This window comes from Nomascus leucogenys, chromosome 14 (genome assembly GCF_006542625.1).
Source record: "Nomascus leucogenys isolate Asia chromosome 14, Asia_NLE_v1, whole genome shotgun sequence".
In the NCBI taxonomy this organism is placed as follows: domain Eukaryota; kingdom Metazoa; phylum Chordata; class Mammalia; order Primates; family Hylobatidae; genus Nomascus; species Nomascus leucogenys.
Genome location: NC_044394.1, coordinates 11,301,411 through 11,321,500, shown reverse-complemented (window position 1 = coordinate 11,321,500; position 20,090 = coordinate 11,301,411). Strand labels below are relative to the sequence as shown.

The window sequence follows — 20,090 nt, the reverse complement described above, 5'->3', positions numbered from 1 at the left end:
GTTGGCCAGGCTGGTGTCGAATTCCTGTCCTCAAATTATCCGCCTGCCTCGGCCTCCCAAAGTGCCTGGATTATAGGCGTGAGCCACTGCACCTGGCATTCTGTTTTTTTTTTTTTTTTTTTTTTTTTTTGAGATGGAGTCTCGCTCTGTTGCCCAGGCTGGAGTGCAGTGGCATAATCTCAGCTCACTGCAACCTCCGCCTCCCAGTTTCAATCAGTTCTCCTGCCTCAGCCTCCCGAGTAGCTGGGACTACAGGTGCTCGCCACCATGTCCAGCTCATTTTTGTATTTTTAGTAGAGATGGGGTTTCACTATGTTGGCCAGGCTGGTCTCGAACTCCTGACCTTGTGATCTGTCTGTCTCGGTCTCTGAAAGTGCTGGGATTACAGGCCTGAGCCGCTGCACCTGGCCGCATTCCTTGCATATTCTTATTCTGTGGTTTTTATTTTCTTTTTTGAGACAGGGTCTCAGTCTGTCACCCAGGCAGGAGTAGCGCAATTTTGGCTCACTGCAACCTTGACCTCTTGGACTCAAGCAATCCTCCCACCTCATCCTCCTGAGTAGCTGGGACTACAGATGTGCGCCACTATGCCTGGCTAATTTTGTAGAGACCAAGTTTCACCATGTTGCCCAGGCTGGTCTCAAACTCCTGAGCTCAAGTGATATGCCCACCTCAGCCTCCCAAAGTGTTGGGATTACAAGCATGAGCTGCTGTGCTCAGTCTCTTTGAGCTTTCTTGATGGTGTTGTTTTTTTGACATGCAAAGGTTTTACATTTTCAGTAAATCAATTTATTGATTTTTTAAATTGTTTGTGCTTTTGGTAATGTATATAAGAAACATTGCTTTCCCCAGGATCATGAAGATTTACTCCCTCCTATGCTTCTTTTAAGAATTTTATTTTCTTGTTAAGTTTTGGGAGGAATTTTTTTTTTTTTTGAGACGGAGTTTTGCTCTTGTTGCCCAGGCTGGAGTGCAATGGCACGATCTCAGCTCACTGCAACCTCCGCCTCCTGGATTCAAGAAATTCTGCCTCAGCCTCCTGAGTAGCTGGGATTACAGGCTCCCGCCACAATGCCTGGCTAATTTTTTGTATTTTTAGTAGAGACGGGGTTTCACCATGTTGGCCTGGCTGATTTTGAACTCCTGACCTCAGGTGATCCACCTGCCTCAGCCTCCCAAAGTGTTGGGATTACAGGTGTGAGCCACTGCGCCTGGCCCTTGGGAGGACTTTTTTTTTTTTTTGAGATGGAGTCTTGCTCTGTTGCCTAGGCTGGAGTGGAACTCCCAGGCTTAGATGATCATCCTGCCTCAGCCTCCTCGATAGCTGGGACTACAGGCATACAACACTACACTCAGCTAGAGTTTTATAGTTTTAGCTCCTGTATTTAGGTCTTTGCTCCATTTTGAGTTAATTTTTGTGTATAGTGTGAAGTAGCATATAGATATCCAGTTGTCCTAGCATCATTATTTGAATTGTATGTGGATATCCAGTTGTTCCAACACATTTATTGAAAGATTGCCTCTTGCCTAATGAATATTTTTGGCAGTTTTATCAAAAATTAGTTGACAATATAAATGTAAGAGTTTATTTCTGGGCTCTCAATTCTATTCTGTTGATCTATATGTCTTTCTTTATGCCAGTACCATACTGCCTTGATGGCTGTAGCTTTGTAACATATTTTGAAATTGGGAAGTGTCAGTCCTCCACCTTTGTTCTTTTTCAAGATTGTATCAGTTATTTTGGGTCCCTTGCCGCCCTTCTCCTTCCCCTTCCTCTTCCCCTTCCTTTTTGACAGAATCTAGCTTTGTTGCCCAGGCTGGAGTGTGCAGTGGCGCGATCTCGGCTCATTGCAACCTCTGCCTCCTGGGTTCAAGCCATTCTTCTGCCTCAGCCCTGAGTAGCTGGGATTACAAGCGTGGATCACCACTCCAGTTAATTTTTGTACTTTTAGTAGAGATGGGGTTTCACCATATTGGCCAGGCTGGTCTTGAACTCCTGACCTCGAGTGATCCACCTATCTTGGCCTCCTAAAGTGCTAGGATTACAGGTGTGAGCCACCACACCCGGCCTGGGTCCCTTGCATTTCTTTCTTTCTTTTTTTTTTCTTTTGAGATGGAGTCTCGCTCTGTCACCTGGGCTGGAGTGCAATGGTGTGATCTCGCTCACTGCAACTTCCGCCTTACGGGCTCAAGCAATTCCCCTGCCTCAACCTCCCAAGTAGCTGAGATTACAGGCGCCCTCCACCACGCCTGGCTAATTTTTGTATTTTTAGAAGAGATGGGGTTTCGCCATGTTGGCCAGACTGGTTTCAAACTCCTGACCTCAGGTGATCCACGTGCCTTGGCCTCCAAAGTGCTGGGATTACAGACATGAGCCACCTTGCCCGGTCTCTTGCATTTCTTTTTTTTTTTTTTTTGAGACAGTCTCACTCTGTCGCCCAGGCTGGACTGCAGTGGTGCGATCTCGGCTCACTGCAAGCTCTGCCTCATGGGTTCACACCATTCTCCTGCCTCAGCCTCCCAAGTAGCTGGGACTACAGGCGCCTGCCACCACACCCGGCTAATTTTTTATATTTTTAGTAGAGACGGGGTTTCACCGTGTTAGCCAGGATGGTCTCGATCTCCTGACCTTGTGATCCGCCTGCCTCGGCCTCCCAAAGTGCTGGGATTAGAGGCATGAGCCACTGTGCCTGGTGGTCCCTTGCATTTCTATATGAATTTTAGGATCAGCTTGTCAATTTCTACAAGAAAGGAACCTGGGGTTTTGATAGGATTCAGTTGAATCTGTGACCAATTTGGTTGGTATTGCCATCTTAACCATGTTAAATCTTCTGACCCATAAACATGGAATGCCTTTCCATTTATTTAGGTTGTCTTTAATTTTATTCAGCAATGTTTTATTGTTTTCAGTGTGTAAGTCTTACACTTTGGTTAATTTTTTTTTTTTTTTTTTTTGAGACAGGGTCTCACTCTGTTGCCCAGGCTGGAATACAGTGGCACAATCACTGCCACATTGTAGCCATGACCTCCTGGACTCAAGTAATCCTGCCACTTCAGCTTCCTAAGTAGCTGGGACTACAAGCGTGTGCCACCACACCCAGCTAATTTAAAAATTTTTTTTTGTGGAGGCAGGATCTTACTGTGTTGGCCAGGCTGGTCTTGAACTCCAAGTAATCCTCCTGCCTTGGACTCCCGAAGTATTTATGCCACTGTACCTGCCATAAATTTTTTCTAAGCTACTTCTTAGTGATGGTATTATGAATGGAATTGTTATCTTCATTTCATTTTGGGGTTGTTCATTGCTAGTATATAGAAGGTTATTTAAATTTTGCACTCATTTATTCTATGGTCAGAATAAATGTGTGGCCAGCATGACTTCCAACTGTTTGACAGTGTTGCTTAATTATTTTGTCTCGATCAGCCGCATTTTACACTAGATACCCTGGACTAGTTGTGGGTACCTTAGGCTTAGTTTATAGCATTATGTTACTCTATGTATTAAAAGCACATCAAAATAGCACTGTGTATAAATCATTTGATTTGTTAAGTCATATTCAGAATGTAGTGCCTTTAATTTCATAATACACAAAATACACATTTTTTTTTTTTTTTTTTAGATGGAGTCTCACTCTGTCACTTAGGCTGGAGTGCAGTGGCGAGATCTCGGCTCACTGCAACCTTTGCCTCCCGTGTTCAAGAGATTCTCCTGCTCAGCCTCCCGAGTTGCTGGGATTACAGGCACCCACCACCACGCCCGGCTGATTTTTGTATTTTTAGTAGAGACGGGGTTTCACCATGTTGGCCAGGATGGTCTCAAACTTCTGACCTCAGGTGATCCACCTGCCTCGGCCTCCCAAAGTGCTGGGATTACAGGCATGAGCCACTGCACCCGGCCGAAAATATACACTTTCGAATAGATAAATGTACATTTTGAAGGAAAATTCACTTGGTTTTATTTTTTGATTAGTCATGAGTAGCCTCTACAGTTTAGTTGTCATGTAAAAAAAATTTTCTTTTTTCGAGACAGAGTTTCGCTCTTGTTGCCCAGACTGAAGTGCAGTGGCACGATCTCGGCTCACTGCCATCTCTGCCTTCCGGGTTCAAGCGATTCTCCTGCCTCATCCTCCCAAGTAGCTGGCATTGCAGGAATGGGCCACCAAGCCCGACTAATTTTGTATTTTTTTAGTAGAGGTGGGGTTTCTCCATGTTGGTAAGGCTGGTCTCGAACCCCCAACTTCAGGTGATCTACCTGCCTCGGCCTCCCAAACTGCTGGGATGACAAGCATGAGCCACCGCACTTGGTTTTTTTTTTTTTTTTTGAGATGGAGTCTTGCTCTGTTGCCCAGGCTAGAGTGCAGTGGTGCGCTCTCGGCTCACTGCAACCTCTGCTTTCTGGGTTCAAGCAATTCTCCTGCCTCAGCCTCTCAAGTAGCTGGAACTACAGGCGTGCGACACCGCACCCGGCTAATTTTTGTATTTTTATTAGAGACAGGATTTCATCGTATTGGCCAGGCCGGTCTTGAACTCCTGACCTCGTGATCTGCCCGCATCGGCCTCCCAAAGTGCTGGGATTACAGGTGTGAGCCACCACGCCCAGCCTGTGATATACAATTAAAAGCAAAAGCTGGGGCTGGGTGTGGTGGCTCATGCATGTAATCCCAGCACTTTGGGAAGCCGAGGAGGGTGGATCACCTGAGGTCAGGAGTTTGAGACCAGCCTGGCCAACATGGTGAAACCCCACCTCTACTAAAAATACAAAAATTAGGGCCGGGTGTGGTGACTCACGCCTGTAATCCCAGCACTTTGGGAGGCTGAGGTGGGCGGATCACAAGGTCAGGAGATCGAGACCATCCTGGCTAATATGGTGAAACCCCATCTCTACTAAAAATACAAAAAATTAGCCAGGCGTGGTGGCAGGCACCTGTAATCCCAGCTACTCGAGAGGGTGAGGCAGTGGAATCACTTGAACCTGGGAGGCGGAGGTTGCAGTGAGTCGAGGTGGCGCCACTGCACTCCAGCCTGGGGGACAGAGCAAGACTCCATCTCAAAAAAAAAAAACAAAAATTAGCCAGGCGTGGTGGTACACACCTGTACTCCCAGCTACTCAGGAGGCTGAGGTAGGAGAAACACTGGAACCTGGGAGGCGGAGGTTGCAGTGAGCTGAGATGGCACTGCTGCACTCCAGTCTGGGTGGCAGAGTGAGACTCCATCTCAAAAAAGAAAAAAACCGGGTGCCTATAGTCCCAGCTACTTGGAACGCTGAGGCAGAAGAATCACTTGAGGAGTTTAAGGCTCTGGTATGCTATGATCATACCCCTTAATAGCTACTGACTGCATTCCAGTCTGGGCAACGTAGAAAGACCTCATCTCTATTTGTAAAATAATTTACAGTGAAATTCCCATAGTGTTGTTTGTGTACTGTATTTTGTTCATTACCATATTTGCCTGTTGTTGAAGTATAAGAGAATTGTTAGGCTGGTTTATTTCATTCATTCTCTTTCAGTTATGAGACAAAGAATTAAACCTTTAAATTTTATGTTTATGAGATTATTTCTGAAACTTTAACGTATTTTTCAGGGTCAGTTAAATGAAAGCATGGACCATGGGGGAGTTGGACCATATGAACTGTAAGTTTATATGAAGAGATTTTCATTGTGTTGTCTTTCTTACAAGTAGGTTTTATCAGTTCTATTTCATAGCAATCATGTGATTCCTGTAACCTGTTTTTAAATATGTAGTCATATTTATCAACTCGATATATTGAATTTGGCACCAAAATCTGATCAATATTATAATCAGAGTTTTGAGATTATGTATGGATTTTGAGGAAAAGATATTAATTCAGATTCAGAGTACTAAATATGAATCTGAGTTGTTAGTTTAATATAAAGAGCCACAGTTTTAATCTTTTCTTACAGAAAAATTTGTAGAATGCCTCAAAAAGTCAAATGCTTCCTGTTTTGCTTTAATATACAAAGAAATTCATACAGTCATTCAAACAGAGATTCATGCAATCCGGCTGGGCACAGTGGCTCACACCTGTAATCTCAGCACTTTGGGAGGCCGAGGTGGTCGGGTCATTTGAGGTCAGGAGTTTGAGTCCAGCCTGGCCGACATGGCGAAACCCCATCTCTTCTTAAAATTCAAGAATTAGCCGGGTGACATAGCGAGACTCCGTCTCAACAGCAACAACAAAAAAGAAATTCATGTAATCTTAAGTCATTTTAGACAAGCTCCATTAGGTGAGTGTGGTGATTAATCTGCTCTGTATTGTACTCTCAAGTAAAAAGCCTTGGTAAAAAGCCTTGGTGTAGGAGTAGAATGAGAAGATAGATCACTCATGTAGAAAGCATTTAAATGACAGAGACAATTGCTACCCCTTTTGGATTCTTTATTTTTATTTTTTTGGAGACAGAGTCTCCCTCTGTCACCCAGGCTGGAGTGCAGTGGTGCAATCTCGGCTCACCGCAACCTCCACCTCCTGGGTTCAAGCGATTGTCCCACCTCAGCCTCCCAAGTAGCTGGGACTACAGGAGTGCACCACCACACCTGGCTAATTTTTGTTGGTTTTTTTTTTTTTTTTTTGAGACAAAGTCTCGCTCTTGTCCCCCAGGCTGAAGTGCGATGGCATGATCTCGGCCCACTGCAACCTCCGCCTCCCAGGTTCAAGCGATTTTCCTGCTTCAGCCTCCCGAGTAGGTGGGATTATAGGTTGCTGCCACCAGGCCCGGCTAATTTTTGTATTTTTAATAGAGACGGGGTTTCACCATGTTGGCTAGGCTGGAATTTTTGTATTTTTAGTGGAGACGGGGTTTTACCATGTTGCCCAGGCTGGTCTCGAACTCCCGACCTCAAGTGATCCGCCCACCTCAGCCTCCCAAAGTGCTGGGATTACAGGCATGAGCCAGCACGCCCTTTGGATTCTTTAAATCAAGCTAATAACTTGAAAAAACAGATATAGAGAAGAAATTTTGTACTACGATGTGAACTAATTGGGTAGTTTTGGAAAGATCCCAGATTTTCTGCTGACGTTGCCAAATGAGGTTGGATAATACCTAATTTCATAGATATTTTGAATGAAGTAAATTTGAATAACTAGAAGACTTTTTTTCTTTGTCAACTTAATAAACTTGTTCTAACTTACCTTAGTTTTGGGGTGCTTGATGTTTATGAAAATAAATGTCTTCTTTTACTTTGTTGCACTCCTAAGAGCAAGATGGAGTCACCCGTGAAAATTCAGTCAGGGTTCTTGCTCTTGTTGCGTCTGCTCAAACTGGCAAGGTCTGATCCAGAAATACGGCCTCAATATGTGCTGCCAGTGTTTCCATCGGTACACGAAGGATATAGGTTTCATTAAGTTGGACTAAGTGATCTTACTTGAATGGATTATCCAAGGCATCTACCCAATGAAAAACCACAGTACCTCTTTGTGCATAAAATAAACATTTATAAAATAAGTAAATAATTGATTGCCCATTCTTTGAACAAGGAGGTAAACAATTATCAGGCCACCCTCCTCTTGACCTGCCGTTCTGTTTGTTTAGAGCACAGATAATTTGCTGTAATGTACTTTTTCACTTTTACTTAATTAGATTACATTTCTCTTTCTCCTTTTTCTTGACTATATGCTGAAAGTAATTTAACTTTTTGCAAATTTATTTTTGGTTTTGCTTTTCTTCCCAGTGGCATGGAACATTGTGAGAAATTTGAAATCTCAGAAACTAGTGTGAACAGAGGGCCAGAAAAAATCAGACCAGAATGTTTTGAGCTACTTCGGGTACTTGGTAAAGGGGGCTATGGAAAGGTAGGCAATATTTTTGAAATGAGAGCTGTTGTCTGTCTTGAATAGACTGATTTTTATGCCCTGGTTCCAGCAGTCATCTTCAATCTTTGTCAGCTATCAGCAAAGGATGTGATCATGACCACTTAGCTAGTATGTTTGAGGGATGTACAGAAGTTCAGTTTTCCCTTCTCTTCATACAACCACACATGTAAAAGCCTGGCACATAATAGGTGCTCAGTCAATATTCATAGAATAAAGAAATAGGCAACTGTACCAGGCAAAGTCTATTATTAGAGGGTTCATTCTTTACTTTGGTTAAATGGTATCCTCTTTAAAAATAAACTCCTCCTTGCTTACAAGAGACATGGCACTCTAAGTTGTTATCTGTTATTGAGACTTTAATCTGAACTGGTTTTCTGGAGCAACAGAATTGGGGAAGCTGAAGGAATATAAAAAGGGGAAAGAAAACTATTTAGTTTCACAGTTTTGCCCAAGGCTTTACAACTTAAGACGTCACTTTTATGAGTTCTGCCCACGAAAATTTTTACCAAACTATTCTCTTATCAAAATAATTTAGATAATAACTTGGTTAGTATTAAGTTTTAAGAACTATTTTTGCTATTGTGTAGTGTTAATTTTTGCAAAGCAGACATTTGTAGCCTATTCTTATGCTTAAGAACACATTGTAATTTCTAAGCATCCTGAATGTGCAACACATGCACTTTGAATCTCACATATTTTAGGTGTTGCATGAAAATGTTTATAGTTGTCTTTCAGTATGGGGGAGGGGTAAGGGGGAACTGATTCCAAGACCTTTGCAGATAACAAAATCTGCCGACCCTCAAGTGCCTTATATAAAATGGCATAGTATTTGCATATAAGCTACACACATCCTCCCACATACTTAATTTTTTATTTTATTTTTTATGATTTTTGAGACGGAGTCTCGCTCTTTCCCGCAGGCTGGAGTGCAGTGGCACGATCTCAGCTCACTGCACCCTCTGCCTTCCAGATTCAAGCGATTCTCCTGCCTCAGGCTCCTGAGTAGCTGGGATTACAGGTGTGCGCCACCACATCCGGCTAATTTTTGTATTTTTAGTAGAGATGGGGTTTCACCATGTTGGCCAGGCTGGTCTTGAACTCCTGACCTCAGGTGATCCGCCCGAGTCAGCCTCCCAAAGTGTTGGGATTACAGTTGTGAGCCACCGCACCTGGCCATATTTGTATTATTTTTTATTGTTTGTATTGTTTATTGTTTTTTCCCCCAACTATTTTCATTCTGCGGTTGGTTGAATCCGCGGCTGCTGGACCTATAGATTCAGAGGGCCAAGTATAAGTACAAACTATTTTAAGTAATAGGTAAACAGTAATTTCCTGTCAACTATTTTTAAATAGTTTTATGTGAAGTAAGGGCAGTGGCAACCTTGAAAGAAATTTATGAAATATTTTATAATTTTTAAGGTGGTATTATGCCTTTGGGAACACTGTTTATAGCTTGTTCTAACTAGGATTTTATATATTAATATAAAGTAACAGTGTTTATTATTAGATGGTCATTGTCCATTACCACCAGGTGGCAGCAGAACAAACAGGAAAGTCATGATCGTTAATGTGGTCTGTTCTTTTAGCTGATCATTTTTGCACCTAGTTTTTATAATATAAACTGCCGTGGCATATGTTTCTTATAACTAGGAATTAAGGGAGTATGCCTGACATAGTTTGCCTTTGAATAACACACACTTTTTTTTAATCCAGGTTTTTCAAGTACGAAAAGTAACAGGAGCAAATACTGGGAAAATATTTGCCATGAAGGTGCTTAAAAAGGTGATTTCCACTCCCCCTTTTTAGTCCTCACACACCATATTTTTACACTTGATCTCAGCCAAAAGACTGGGAAGCAATCACATCATATTTTTAATTGTCGTAACATTTTGACCTAAAATTTGCAGTCAAAAAAATGTATCTCAAGCCAGGTACAGTGGTGCACACCTGTTGTCCCAGCTACTTGGGAGACTGAGGCAGGAGGATTGCTTGAACTTAGGAGTTCAAGGGTAGCCTGAGCAATGTAGCAAGACCCAGTCTCTTGCAGAAAAAATGTATTTCTTTTTTTTTTTTTTTTTTTTTTTTTTTGAGACGTAGTCGCGCTCTGTCGCCCAGGCTGGAGTGTGGTGGCGTGATGTTGGCTCACTGCAACCTCACCTCCCGGGTTCAGGTAATTCTCCTGCCTCAGCCTCCCGAGTAGCTGGGACTACAGGCGCATGCCGTCATGCCCAGCTACTTTTTTGTATTTTTGATAGAAACGGGGTTTTACCATATTGGCCAGGATGGTCTTGATCTCCTGATCTCAGGTGATCCGCCTGCCTCAGCCTCCCAAAGTGCAGGGATTACAGGCATGAGCCACCGCACCAGCAAAAAATGTATTTCTAACACAGTTGCCAATACTTTTTAGAATGTGAGATATGTTTCATTACTGTTATTCTTATTTTGATTCCTGCTTGGTGAGTGTGGAAAAGAGAGCTCTTGCAATTCTTTGCTGAGGTAACTCTTCGCTGTTTCTGATCTCCTTATTTCTAAGTAATAAGCATGTACTGCTATCTCTTTTTTTTTTTTTTTTTTGAGATGAACTCTCACTCTGTTGTCCAGGCTGGAGTGCAGTGATACAATCTCAACTCATTGCAACCTCTGTCTCCCAGGTTCAAGTGATTCTCCTGCCCCAGCCTCCCTAATAGCTGGGATTACAGGCGCCTACCACCACGCCTGGCTAATTTTTGGATTTTTAGTGTAGATGGGGTTTCACCATATTGGCCAGGCTGGTCTCGAACTCCTGACCTCAGATGATCCACCTGCCTCGGCCTCCCAAACTGCTGGGATTACAGGCATGAGCCACTGCACCTGGCCTACTGCTATCTTTTTTTTTTTTTTTTGAGACAGAGTTTCACTCTTGTTGCCCAGGCTGGAGTGCAATGGCACGATATTGGCTCACCACAACCTCCACCTCCCAGGTTCAAGCGATTCTCCTGCCTCAGCCTCCCTAGTAGCTGGGATTACAGGCATGTGCCACCACGCCCGGCTAATTTTGTGTTTTTAGTAGAGACGGGGTTTCTCCATGTTGGTCAGGCTGGTCTTGAACTCCCGTCCTCAGGTGATCTGCCTGCCTTGGCCTCCCAAAGTGTTGGGATTACAGGCATGAGCCACCACGCCTGGCCAACTGCTATCTTTTTAATTCAGCAGTTTTCAATTTTTTTTTTTTTAGACGGAGCCTCACTCTGTTGCCCAGGCTGGAGTGCAGTGGCATGATCTCAGCTCACTGCAACCTCCACCTCCCGGGTTAAAGCGATTCTCCTGCTTCAGCTTCCTGAGTGTCTGGGATTACAGGCGCCCACCACCACACCCGGCTAATTTTTGTATTTTTAGTAGAGATGCGGTTTCACCATGTTAGCATGCTGGTGTCGAACTCCTGACCTCAGGGAATCGGCCCTCCTTGGCCTCCCAAAGTGTTGGGATTACAGGCGTGAGCCACTGAGCCTGGCAGTATTAACTTTCTTTTATGTGAGTTAAGGATTTGTTTCTTGTTTACTTCACCCTCCTTTATCCTCATCCTCTCATTTTGTTTTGCTTTCTTTGAATCTACTATTGTCCTCTGATGTCTTCCAACAACTTTGTAAAACACCTTTCAGTCTGATGTTCTTTGATCAGACTTATAAGATAATCTATCAGTTCCATTTATTTCCCAGAGGCATATTTTAGGAACTTTCTATCCACTTGTTCCCATCTGGAGTGGTAGCTCTTTAGTCACAACTGTTATGACTGGACTCTTTCTTCACCACAACCCTGGAATCCTCTTGGCTCCTTCATTGTTGGATCTTTTGTTTCCTGGATCCCATATCTTCATTTTTTTCCGTTTTCTTAGTTTATGCCCTTGTTTTGGTGACACTATACTAGCGGCTCCCTCAGAAAAGGTACATAAAGATACATTTATGATAAAAATATATCCATATTGCATATTTGAGAATTTCTTTACGTTTATATTTACTTGATTGTTTATGTTATTAGAGTTGAAAATTATTTTCACTTAGAATTTTGCTCAATTTTCTTCTATTCTTGAGAGTTTCTGTTGAAGCGCTTTGGCATTCTGATTCCCAGTCCTTTACACATGGCCTATTTTTCTGTGGAAATATTTAAGATTTTCTCTTTATTTCAGATCTAAGTTTTTATAGTGATGTGTCTTGCTTTGACTTTGATTATTATTTTTATTTAGTTAGTTTTGAGATAGGATCTCACCCTGTCACCTAGGCAGGAGTGCAGTGACACAATCATAGCTCAGTGCAACCTCAAATTCCTGGGCTCAAGCCATCCTCCCACCTCAGTCTCCTGAGTAGCTGGGACCACAGGCACGCACCACCAGCCCTGGCTAATAAAAAAATGTAGAGATGGGCACTCACCATGTTGCCCAGGCTGGTGTTGAACTCCTGGGCTCAAGTGATCCACCCGCCTCAGCCACCCAAAGTGCTGGGATTGGATTACAGGTATGGCCCACTGTGCCCGGCCTATTTAATTAAATTAATTAATTTATTTATTTTTAAGAGACAGGGTCTCACTCTGTTTCCCAGGCTGGAGTGTGGAGGTGTGATCATACTTCACTGTAACCTGTAACTCCTGGGCTCAAGCGATCCTCCTGCCACAACTTCTGAATAGCTAGGACTGCAGACGCATGCCACCATGCCCAGTTCATTTTTAAAATGTTTCGTAGAGACAAGGTCTTCCTGTGTTTCCCAGCAGCCTGGAACTCCTGGCCTCAAGCAGTTGTTCTGTTGGCTCCCAAAGTGTTGGGATTACAGGCATGTGTCACTGTGCCCAGTCTATTTTTATTCTTTTAATCTTAAAGCTTTAGTCTTTCAGTTCTAGGAAATTTTCTTATGTGATTTATTTGATAATTTCCTTCCCACTGTTTTCTCTTCTTGGAATTGCAGTTAGTTGGACGTTGGATCTCCTGGACTGATCATCTAATTTTTCTTATCTTTTCCACGTTTCCATTTCTTTGTCTTGTTGTTTACTTCCTTCTACTGAATTTTTTTTTGAGATAGAGTTTTGCTCTTGTTGCCCAGGCTGGAGTGCAATGGCGTGATCTTGGCTCACCGCAACCTCCGCCTCCTGGGTTCAAGCGATTCTCCTGCCTCAGCCTCCCGAGTAGCTGGGATTACAGGCATGTGCCACCACGCCTGGCTAATTTTGTATTTTTAGTAGAGAATTTTGTGTTTTTAGTAGTTCCTCCATGTTGGTCAGGCTGGTCGCGAGCTCCCGACTTAGGTGATCTGCCCGCCTTGGCCTCCCGAAGTGCTGGGATTACAGGCGTAAGCCACTGTGCCCAGCCATTCGACTAAATTTTTTTTAAAGCTGTTGTATTTGTGATTCTCCAGAATTCTTTCTGTTGTTTTTGTTTTATAGCAACCTGTTTTATGAGTATAATATCTTCTCTTATCCCTCTGAGAGTTTTATTTTATTTTTTTTAATGTTTATTTTTATTTTTTTTGAGACAGAGTCTCACTCTGTCGTGCAGGTTTGAGTGCAGTGGTGCGATCTTGGCTCACTGCAACCCCTGCCTCCTGCGTTCAAGCGATTCTCCTGCCTCAGCCTCCTGAGTAGCTGGGATTACAGGTGCCCGCTAGCACACCTGGCTAATTTTTGTATTTTTAGCAGATATCGGGTTTCTGATATTTAGCAGATATCATGTTGGCCAGACTGGTCTTGAACTCCTGACCTCAGGCAAAACATCCGCCTCGGCATCCCAAAGTGCTGGGATTACAGGTGTGAGCCACCATGCCTGGCCTCTCTGAGAGTTTAATCATAATTATTTGAAATGTTCTTTTGTTTTATGCATGTTCTTTTTTGACTTTCTGTTTTCTTTGACTTTTATTTAGTCAGTTTTAGTCACTTTGTTCCATGCATGTTAGAGGTCTTCTTTAGATGTCTGGTGTCATTCCTTTTTTTTTTTTTTTTGAGATGGAGTCTTGCTCTGTCATCTAGGCTGGAGTGCAGTGGCGCAGTCTTAGCTCACTGCAATTTCCACCTCCTGGGTTCAAGCGATTCTTGTGCCTCAGCCACCCAAGTAGCTGGGATTACAGGCATGCGCCACCCTGCCTGGCTAATTTTTCCATTTTTAGTAGTGACAGGGTTTCTCCATGTTGTCAGCCTGATCTCGAACTCCTGACCTCAAGTGATCTGTCCACCTAGGCCTCAATAATCCATCCACTGCGCCTGGCCCGATTATTCATATTTAAGAGTAGAACTCTGAAAAGCTCATCAGAAGTTCTGTGTGTGTAAGCTTCTCTGCAGGGTAATCAAGTGTTTAACTGGCACTTGATCAACAACTTCAAATAATAGTGTCTGTAGGGCTGGGTGCGGTGGCTCACTCCTGTAATCCCAGCACTTTCAGAGGCTGAGGCAGGTTGATCACCTGAGGTCAGGAGTTCAAAACCAGCCTGGCCAGCTGGTTTGGGGGCTCTGAGGCAGGAGAATCGCTTGAGCCTGGGAGGCCAAGGTTGCAGTGAGCTGAGATTGCACCATTGCGCTCTAGTGTGGACAACAAGAGCGAAACTCCGTCTCAAATAAATAAGTAAATATTGTCTGTAGATCTTTTTTTTTCTGGGGAGGATCAGTTGGTGCTAAGAAAGATCTGCCATTCTTTTGCCTGGAAAAAGCATTCTGGAGCTGAGTGAGAGAAGATGGAGATCTTACCTCTCAACACGCAGGCTTTCACTAAACTCGAGTTTTTACATTAGCATTTTACTCTGTGGATCTAATCTTTCACTTTTTTTTTTTTGTCCCGGAGAATTTAACTCTCCTAGGGTTAGTTCTTCAACTTAGTGTGGAGATGGGAGCCTTTTTGGTCTGTCTGTTCCTTATACAGACTTGCAGATGATCTCCTTGGTTTTAGCCCTCCACCTTCTGCCTTCTACAGCCTTCAGTTCCTTTAATTTTTTCCCTTCCTTCTAATTTTACCTCTAATGTTTGAACCTTGCTGGAGTTCTGTAGATAGATTCAACTTCTTTTGTGTATTCCCCTTTGCAGGCACTTAGGTTTGATCTTACCCCACTCTGCCTACATCATGAACCATTGCTTTATCCCCACCCTAATCCCACATGTCTTCTAGTTTTACTGATGGATTATGTGTGTGTTTGTTTTCTTATTCTTGTTTGGGATTGATTACTAAAAAGATTCCACTGTCTTTTTTTTTTTTTTTCCTGGGTTCAAGTGATTCTTCTGCCTCAACCTCCTGCGTAGCTGGGATTACAGGTGCCCGCCACCACACCCAGCTAATTTTTGTATTTTTAGTAGAGACAGGGCTTTGCCATGTTGGCCAGGCTGGTCTCGAACTCCTGACCTCAGGTGATCCACCCTTCTTGGCCTCCCAAAGTGCAGGGATTACAGGCATGAGTCATTGCGCCCGGCCTGCACTGTCTTAAAACAAAACTTCCAGTGGAGAACTACTTTCAGAGACAAAGTGACTTTTTAAAAAAATTACGACTTGTAAAACTTTGGTCCTTCTTGCTGCTTTTTATGTAAGCAGTATAAACAACTCAGTTTGAAAGCTGAGGAACAAATATTGTGACCACAATTTTATTGGTAATTGTCTTTAAAAAGCCATCTAGCTATTCTTTAACATCAGTTTCTGCTTCAGTGGGTTGCCATTGATATCTGCTATCTGACTTTCCTGTTGGAATCATATTAGATTAATGATTTTTTAATCTGTAAAACATGTTAGGTATAGAATTGAAGGCAGCATAATAGTGCTTGTCCCAGAAATGTCAAAAGAAGTACTGGTCAAGATTTCTTCTTTTATTTGAAACAGAGTCTCACTGCATCACCCAGGCTGAAGTGCAGTGGAGTGTTCTCAGCTCACTGCAACCTTTGCCTCTTGGGTTCCAGTGATTCTCGTGCCTCAGCCTCCCAAATAGCTGGGACTACAGGTGTGTACCACCACGCTTGGCTAATTTTTGTACTTTTGGTAGAGGCAGGGTTTCACCATGTTGGCCATGCTGGTCTCAAACTCCTGACCTCAAGTGATCCGCCCACCTCAGCCCCGTAAAGTGCTGGAATTATGGGTGTGAGCCACTGCGCCCAGCCTCTGGTCAAGATTCTTAACTGATTCATTCCTTGTGATGTGTTATTTATATCGGATAATCAGGCCTGACCATATTAGGCATAATTAGATCTTGGGTGAAGTATGTTTTTGGCACAGCTATCTAGTGAAAAAAAGAGTGTTGGTTTTTTTTCCCCACTCATGGTGGGTGGGGGTGGTATATTGGGAAATCCATCGACTTAATTACTGCTAAGTGTCAGGCCTCATTCTGGGGCCCAGGGATCTAGGACCTAAGCTGTTTGCCTCTGTTTTTGCTTGGTTGCCATTGTTTCCCATTCTTGGGGTTCTTTTCTTAATCCTGGCTAGAGGATCTCATACTGTCTCCTTCCTTGTCCTTGAAAGCAAGCTCATAGCAAAAGTAATGAAAACAGAGATGTCATTAGGGTTAAGTTCAGGGCTTTCATTTCTAAATCCCCAAGTAAGATGACTATAGGCTCCCTTTGAGTTCCTTCCTTCTGATTTTAATTATCCTGGAGGCAGAGTACTAACCCCTCTGACCTGAGCGTGTGGTAAGAATATACCTCTTCCCCCAGCCTTTAAGATGAAATCAGAGTAGAACCAGGTGTCCCCTTAAGTGAGTTGTTTCAATCTGGACATTCTGTCTGGATTTATTAGTTCTCCTGGGACTATGTACTTCTTATAGGAATGGTACCATTCAGGTATTTGCTTAGAGTGGAATAGTGAGGAAAAGACTATCAACAGCCATCACCCGACCCTACCAGTTGCAGCAAAAATATACCATGGAAGCAAAATACTATTGCCTACGGCATTAGTTCACCTCCCACTGTACATTTTAGAACCTTTGGCCAAAGGTATTCTCCACCTCTGAAATATTGTGGTTTCATAGAACAATAACTTTCTCACTTTTGACTTACTTGATTCCTACAATGCCTGTTTTTTGGCCCTAAGCCCTTTAGTTCTTTGACTTTTCTGTTTTTCTCCTCAATTTTTTAGACCCCTTCTTATTTCACTTTATTCTGAATCCAGGCTTATGGGCATAATTGGCCACTTTATCAGTTGCTAGCTCCATTGACCTTGTGCTCAGGAAAGCCCTAATCTGCATCAGCTCACTTGTCAGTGTGCCTTTATTGCTATATCTCAGCTGCTGAGCATTACTAGCAGAAATCACACAAACCTGTAGATTGCTGCTGGGAAAACTCTATGACCCCAACTCACCTGGACCCTAAGCACTTCCCAGCAATTTTTCTGCTATCCTTAGATAAATCCTTCCATTCTCTACAACTATTTGGAGCCTTTCCTGTCAGCCCCTCTACTCTTTTTAGCCAAATGTTTCTCTTCCTACTTAAGGATGTCCAATGTGATTTCCTTTGATTTCCTGTTTTATTTTAATTTAATTTATTTTAATTTTTGAGCTGAAGTCTCTGTCACCCAGGCTGGAGTGCAGTGGCGTGATCTCGGGTCACTGCCTCCTGGGTTCAAGCAGCTTTCCAGCCTTAGCCTCCAAAGTAGCTGGGATCACAGGTGCGTGTCACCATGCCCAGCTAATTTTTGTATTTTTTGTAGAGACGCGGTTTTACCATGTTGGCCAGGCTGGTCTCGAATTCCTGAGCTCAAGCAGTCCACCCGCCTTGGCCTCCCAAAGTGTTGGGATTACGGGCGTGAGCCACCACACCTGGCCTTGACTTCCTGTTTTAGTACCTAACACAACACCACCATGTTGATCTGCAATTTTACTTGACTTCCCTCGCTCTCCAGTCTTTTTTTTTTTTTAATTGAGATGGCGTCTTGCTCTGTCACCCAGGCTGGAATGCAGTGGTGCGATCTTGGCTCACTGCAAGCTCCGCCTCCCGGGTTCACGCCATTCTCCTGCCTCAGCCTCCCGAGTAGCTGGGACTACAGGTGCCCGCCACTACCCCCGGCTAATTTTTTTGTATTTTTAGTAGAGATGGGGTTTCACCGTGTTAGCCAGGATGGTCTTCATCTCCTGACCTTGTGATCCGCCCGCCTCAGCCTCCCAAAGTGCTGGGACTACAGGCGTCCGCCACCATGCCTGGCTAATTTTTGTGTCTTTAGCAGAGACGGGTTTCACCATGTTGGCCCGGCTGGTCTCGAATTCCTGAACTTGTGATCCGCCTTCCTCAGCCTCCCAAAGTGCTGGGATTACAGGCATTATTCTTTTTTCACTACTGTATTTTGACTTATAATTCTACTTTTTTTTTTTTTTAAGAGACAGAGTCTCATTATTTGACCAGGTTGAGTGCAGTGGCTGTTCTCAGATGCGATCATAGTACACTATAGCCTCCAACTCCTGGGTTCAAGCAACCCTCCCACCTCAGCCTCCCAAGTAGCTGGGACCACAGCCACATGTCACCATGCCTGACTCTTATTTTATTTTTTGTTTTTTAGACAGAGCCTTGCCCTGTCACCCAGGCTGGAGTGCAGTGGCCCTATCTCGGCTCACTGCAGCCTCTGCCTTCCAGGTTCAAGCAATTCTCATGCCTCAGCCCCCTGAGTAGCTGGGATCACAGGGGTGCACCACTGTATCTGGTTAATTTTTGCATTTTTAGTAGAGATGGGGTTTCACCATGTTGGCCGGGCTGGTCTTGAATTCCTGGCCTCAAGAGATCCACCTACCTCGGCCTCCCAAAGTGCTGGATTATAGGTGTGGGCCACGGCACGTGGCCCAACTCTACTATTTCAGTGAAGCTCCTGTACCCTAGGTCATCACTGACTTCCCAGTTGCTGAATCCAGTTGTCTTTACTGAGTTCGTCCTTAATTTAACTTTCTTTTGCATTGAAGCTGCTGACCACAGCATTTTGAAACTCTGTTCCTTTTATTACTGTGTTTCTACTTTCCTTATTTTTCATCTTATCTCTTAGTCTGTGGCTTCTCAGACTTCCTCACAATTGATTGCTTATTTTAAAAATTCAAAAATTTAAACCTCCTGAGCAGTTCAAAAATAGTATACCTTTGAAATTTTTTAAACTTTTCAGAGTTGCAAGAATAGTTTGGTGATCACCAGTTGTTACCATTTTGCCATATTTTGTTTGTATGTTCCTCACTTTCTACCTGCCCCCACATATATGTATATCTATGAATATTCGCGTTTTTTAACTTTAATAAATTTTCTTCATGTACAATTTGAGAGTTAACTGCAGATTTCATAGCACTTCACCCCTAATTTCTTCTATACATCTCCTAAGAATAAGGGCTTTTTGTTTGTTTGTTTGTTTGTTTTGTTTTTTTTGAGAAGGAGTCTTACTCTGTCACCCAGGCTGGAGTGCAGTGGCGCAATTTTGGCTCACTGCAACCTCCACCTCCTGGGTTCAAGTGATTCTCCTGCCTCAGCCCCACAAGTAGCTGGGATTACAGGTGCCTGCTACCACGCCCGCCTAATTTTTGTAATTGTAGTAGAGACGGGGTTTTGCCGTGTTGGCCAGGCTGGTCTCAAACTCCTGACCTCAGGTGATCCGCCCTCCTCAGCCTCCCAAAGTATTGAGATTACAGACGTGAGCCTCCATTCCTGACCTCTTTTTCCTTTTGTAATTAGCAAGTGATCTATGGAATGAGAGAAACGGTGTGAATATTCTGTCCCATAATAATCTTTACTTAATGGTTTTATCTGGGTTGTTTCTTGCCCAAATATTACTGTAGTGATTGTAAAATGGAGACTTTTCTATTTTTTCTATATTGTCATTCTTCTGTAAAGTTTTTTATACTCCTTTTTTTTTTTTTTTGAGATGAAGTCAGGCTGGAGTGCAGTGGTGTGATCTCAGCTCACTGCAGCTTCTGCCTCCCGGGTTCAAGCTATCCTCCTGCCTCAGCCTCCAGAGTAGCTGGGACTACAGGCGTGCGCCACCACGCCCAGCTAATTTTTTGTATTTTTAGTAGAGATGGGGTTTCACCATGTTGGCCAGGATGGTCTCGATCTCTTGACCCTGTGATCTAGCCACCTTGGCCTCCCAAAGTGCCGGGATTACAGACGTGAGCCACTGCGCCTGGCCCTATACTCCCTTAAAAAAATTTTTTTTTTTTTTTTGAGTTGGAGGTTCACTCTGTTGCCCAGGTTGGAGTGCAGTGATGTGGTCTTGGCTTACTGCAACCTCCGTCTCCCAGTTTCAAGCAATTCTCCTGCCTCAGCCTCCTGAGTAGCTGGGATAGGTGTGTGCCACCATACCCAGCTGATTTTTGTATTTTTAGTAGAG

General features: G+C 43.5%; 1 protein-coding gene across 5 annotated transcripts in view; it reads left to right on the top strand.

Annotated features, from left to right (window-relative positions):
* RPS6KB1 (ribosomal protein S6 kinase B1) overlaps window positions 1-20,090 on the top strand; it is a 59,534-nt gene that overhangs the window by 12,066 nt on the left and 27,378 nt on the right. For all 5 annotated transcript variants that reach the window (XR_004033423.1, XM_003278476.3, XM_003278477.3 and 2 more), the window contains 3 exons: window positions 5,578-5,627; window positions 7,684-7,804; window positions 9,539-9,607. Coding sequence is in view for 4 of the 5 variants with exons in the window: in XM_003278476.3 (XP_003278524.2) it covers window positions 5,578-5,627; window positions 7,684-7,804; window positions 9,539-9,607 (240 nt within the window). In the remaining variant the exon portion in view is untranslated. The remainder of the gene's footprint in view (window positions 1-5,577; window positions 5,628-7,683; window positions 7,805-9,538; window positions 9,608-20,090) is intronic.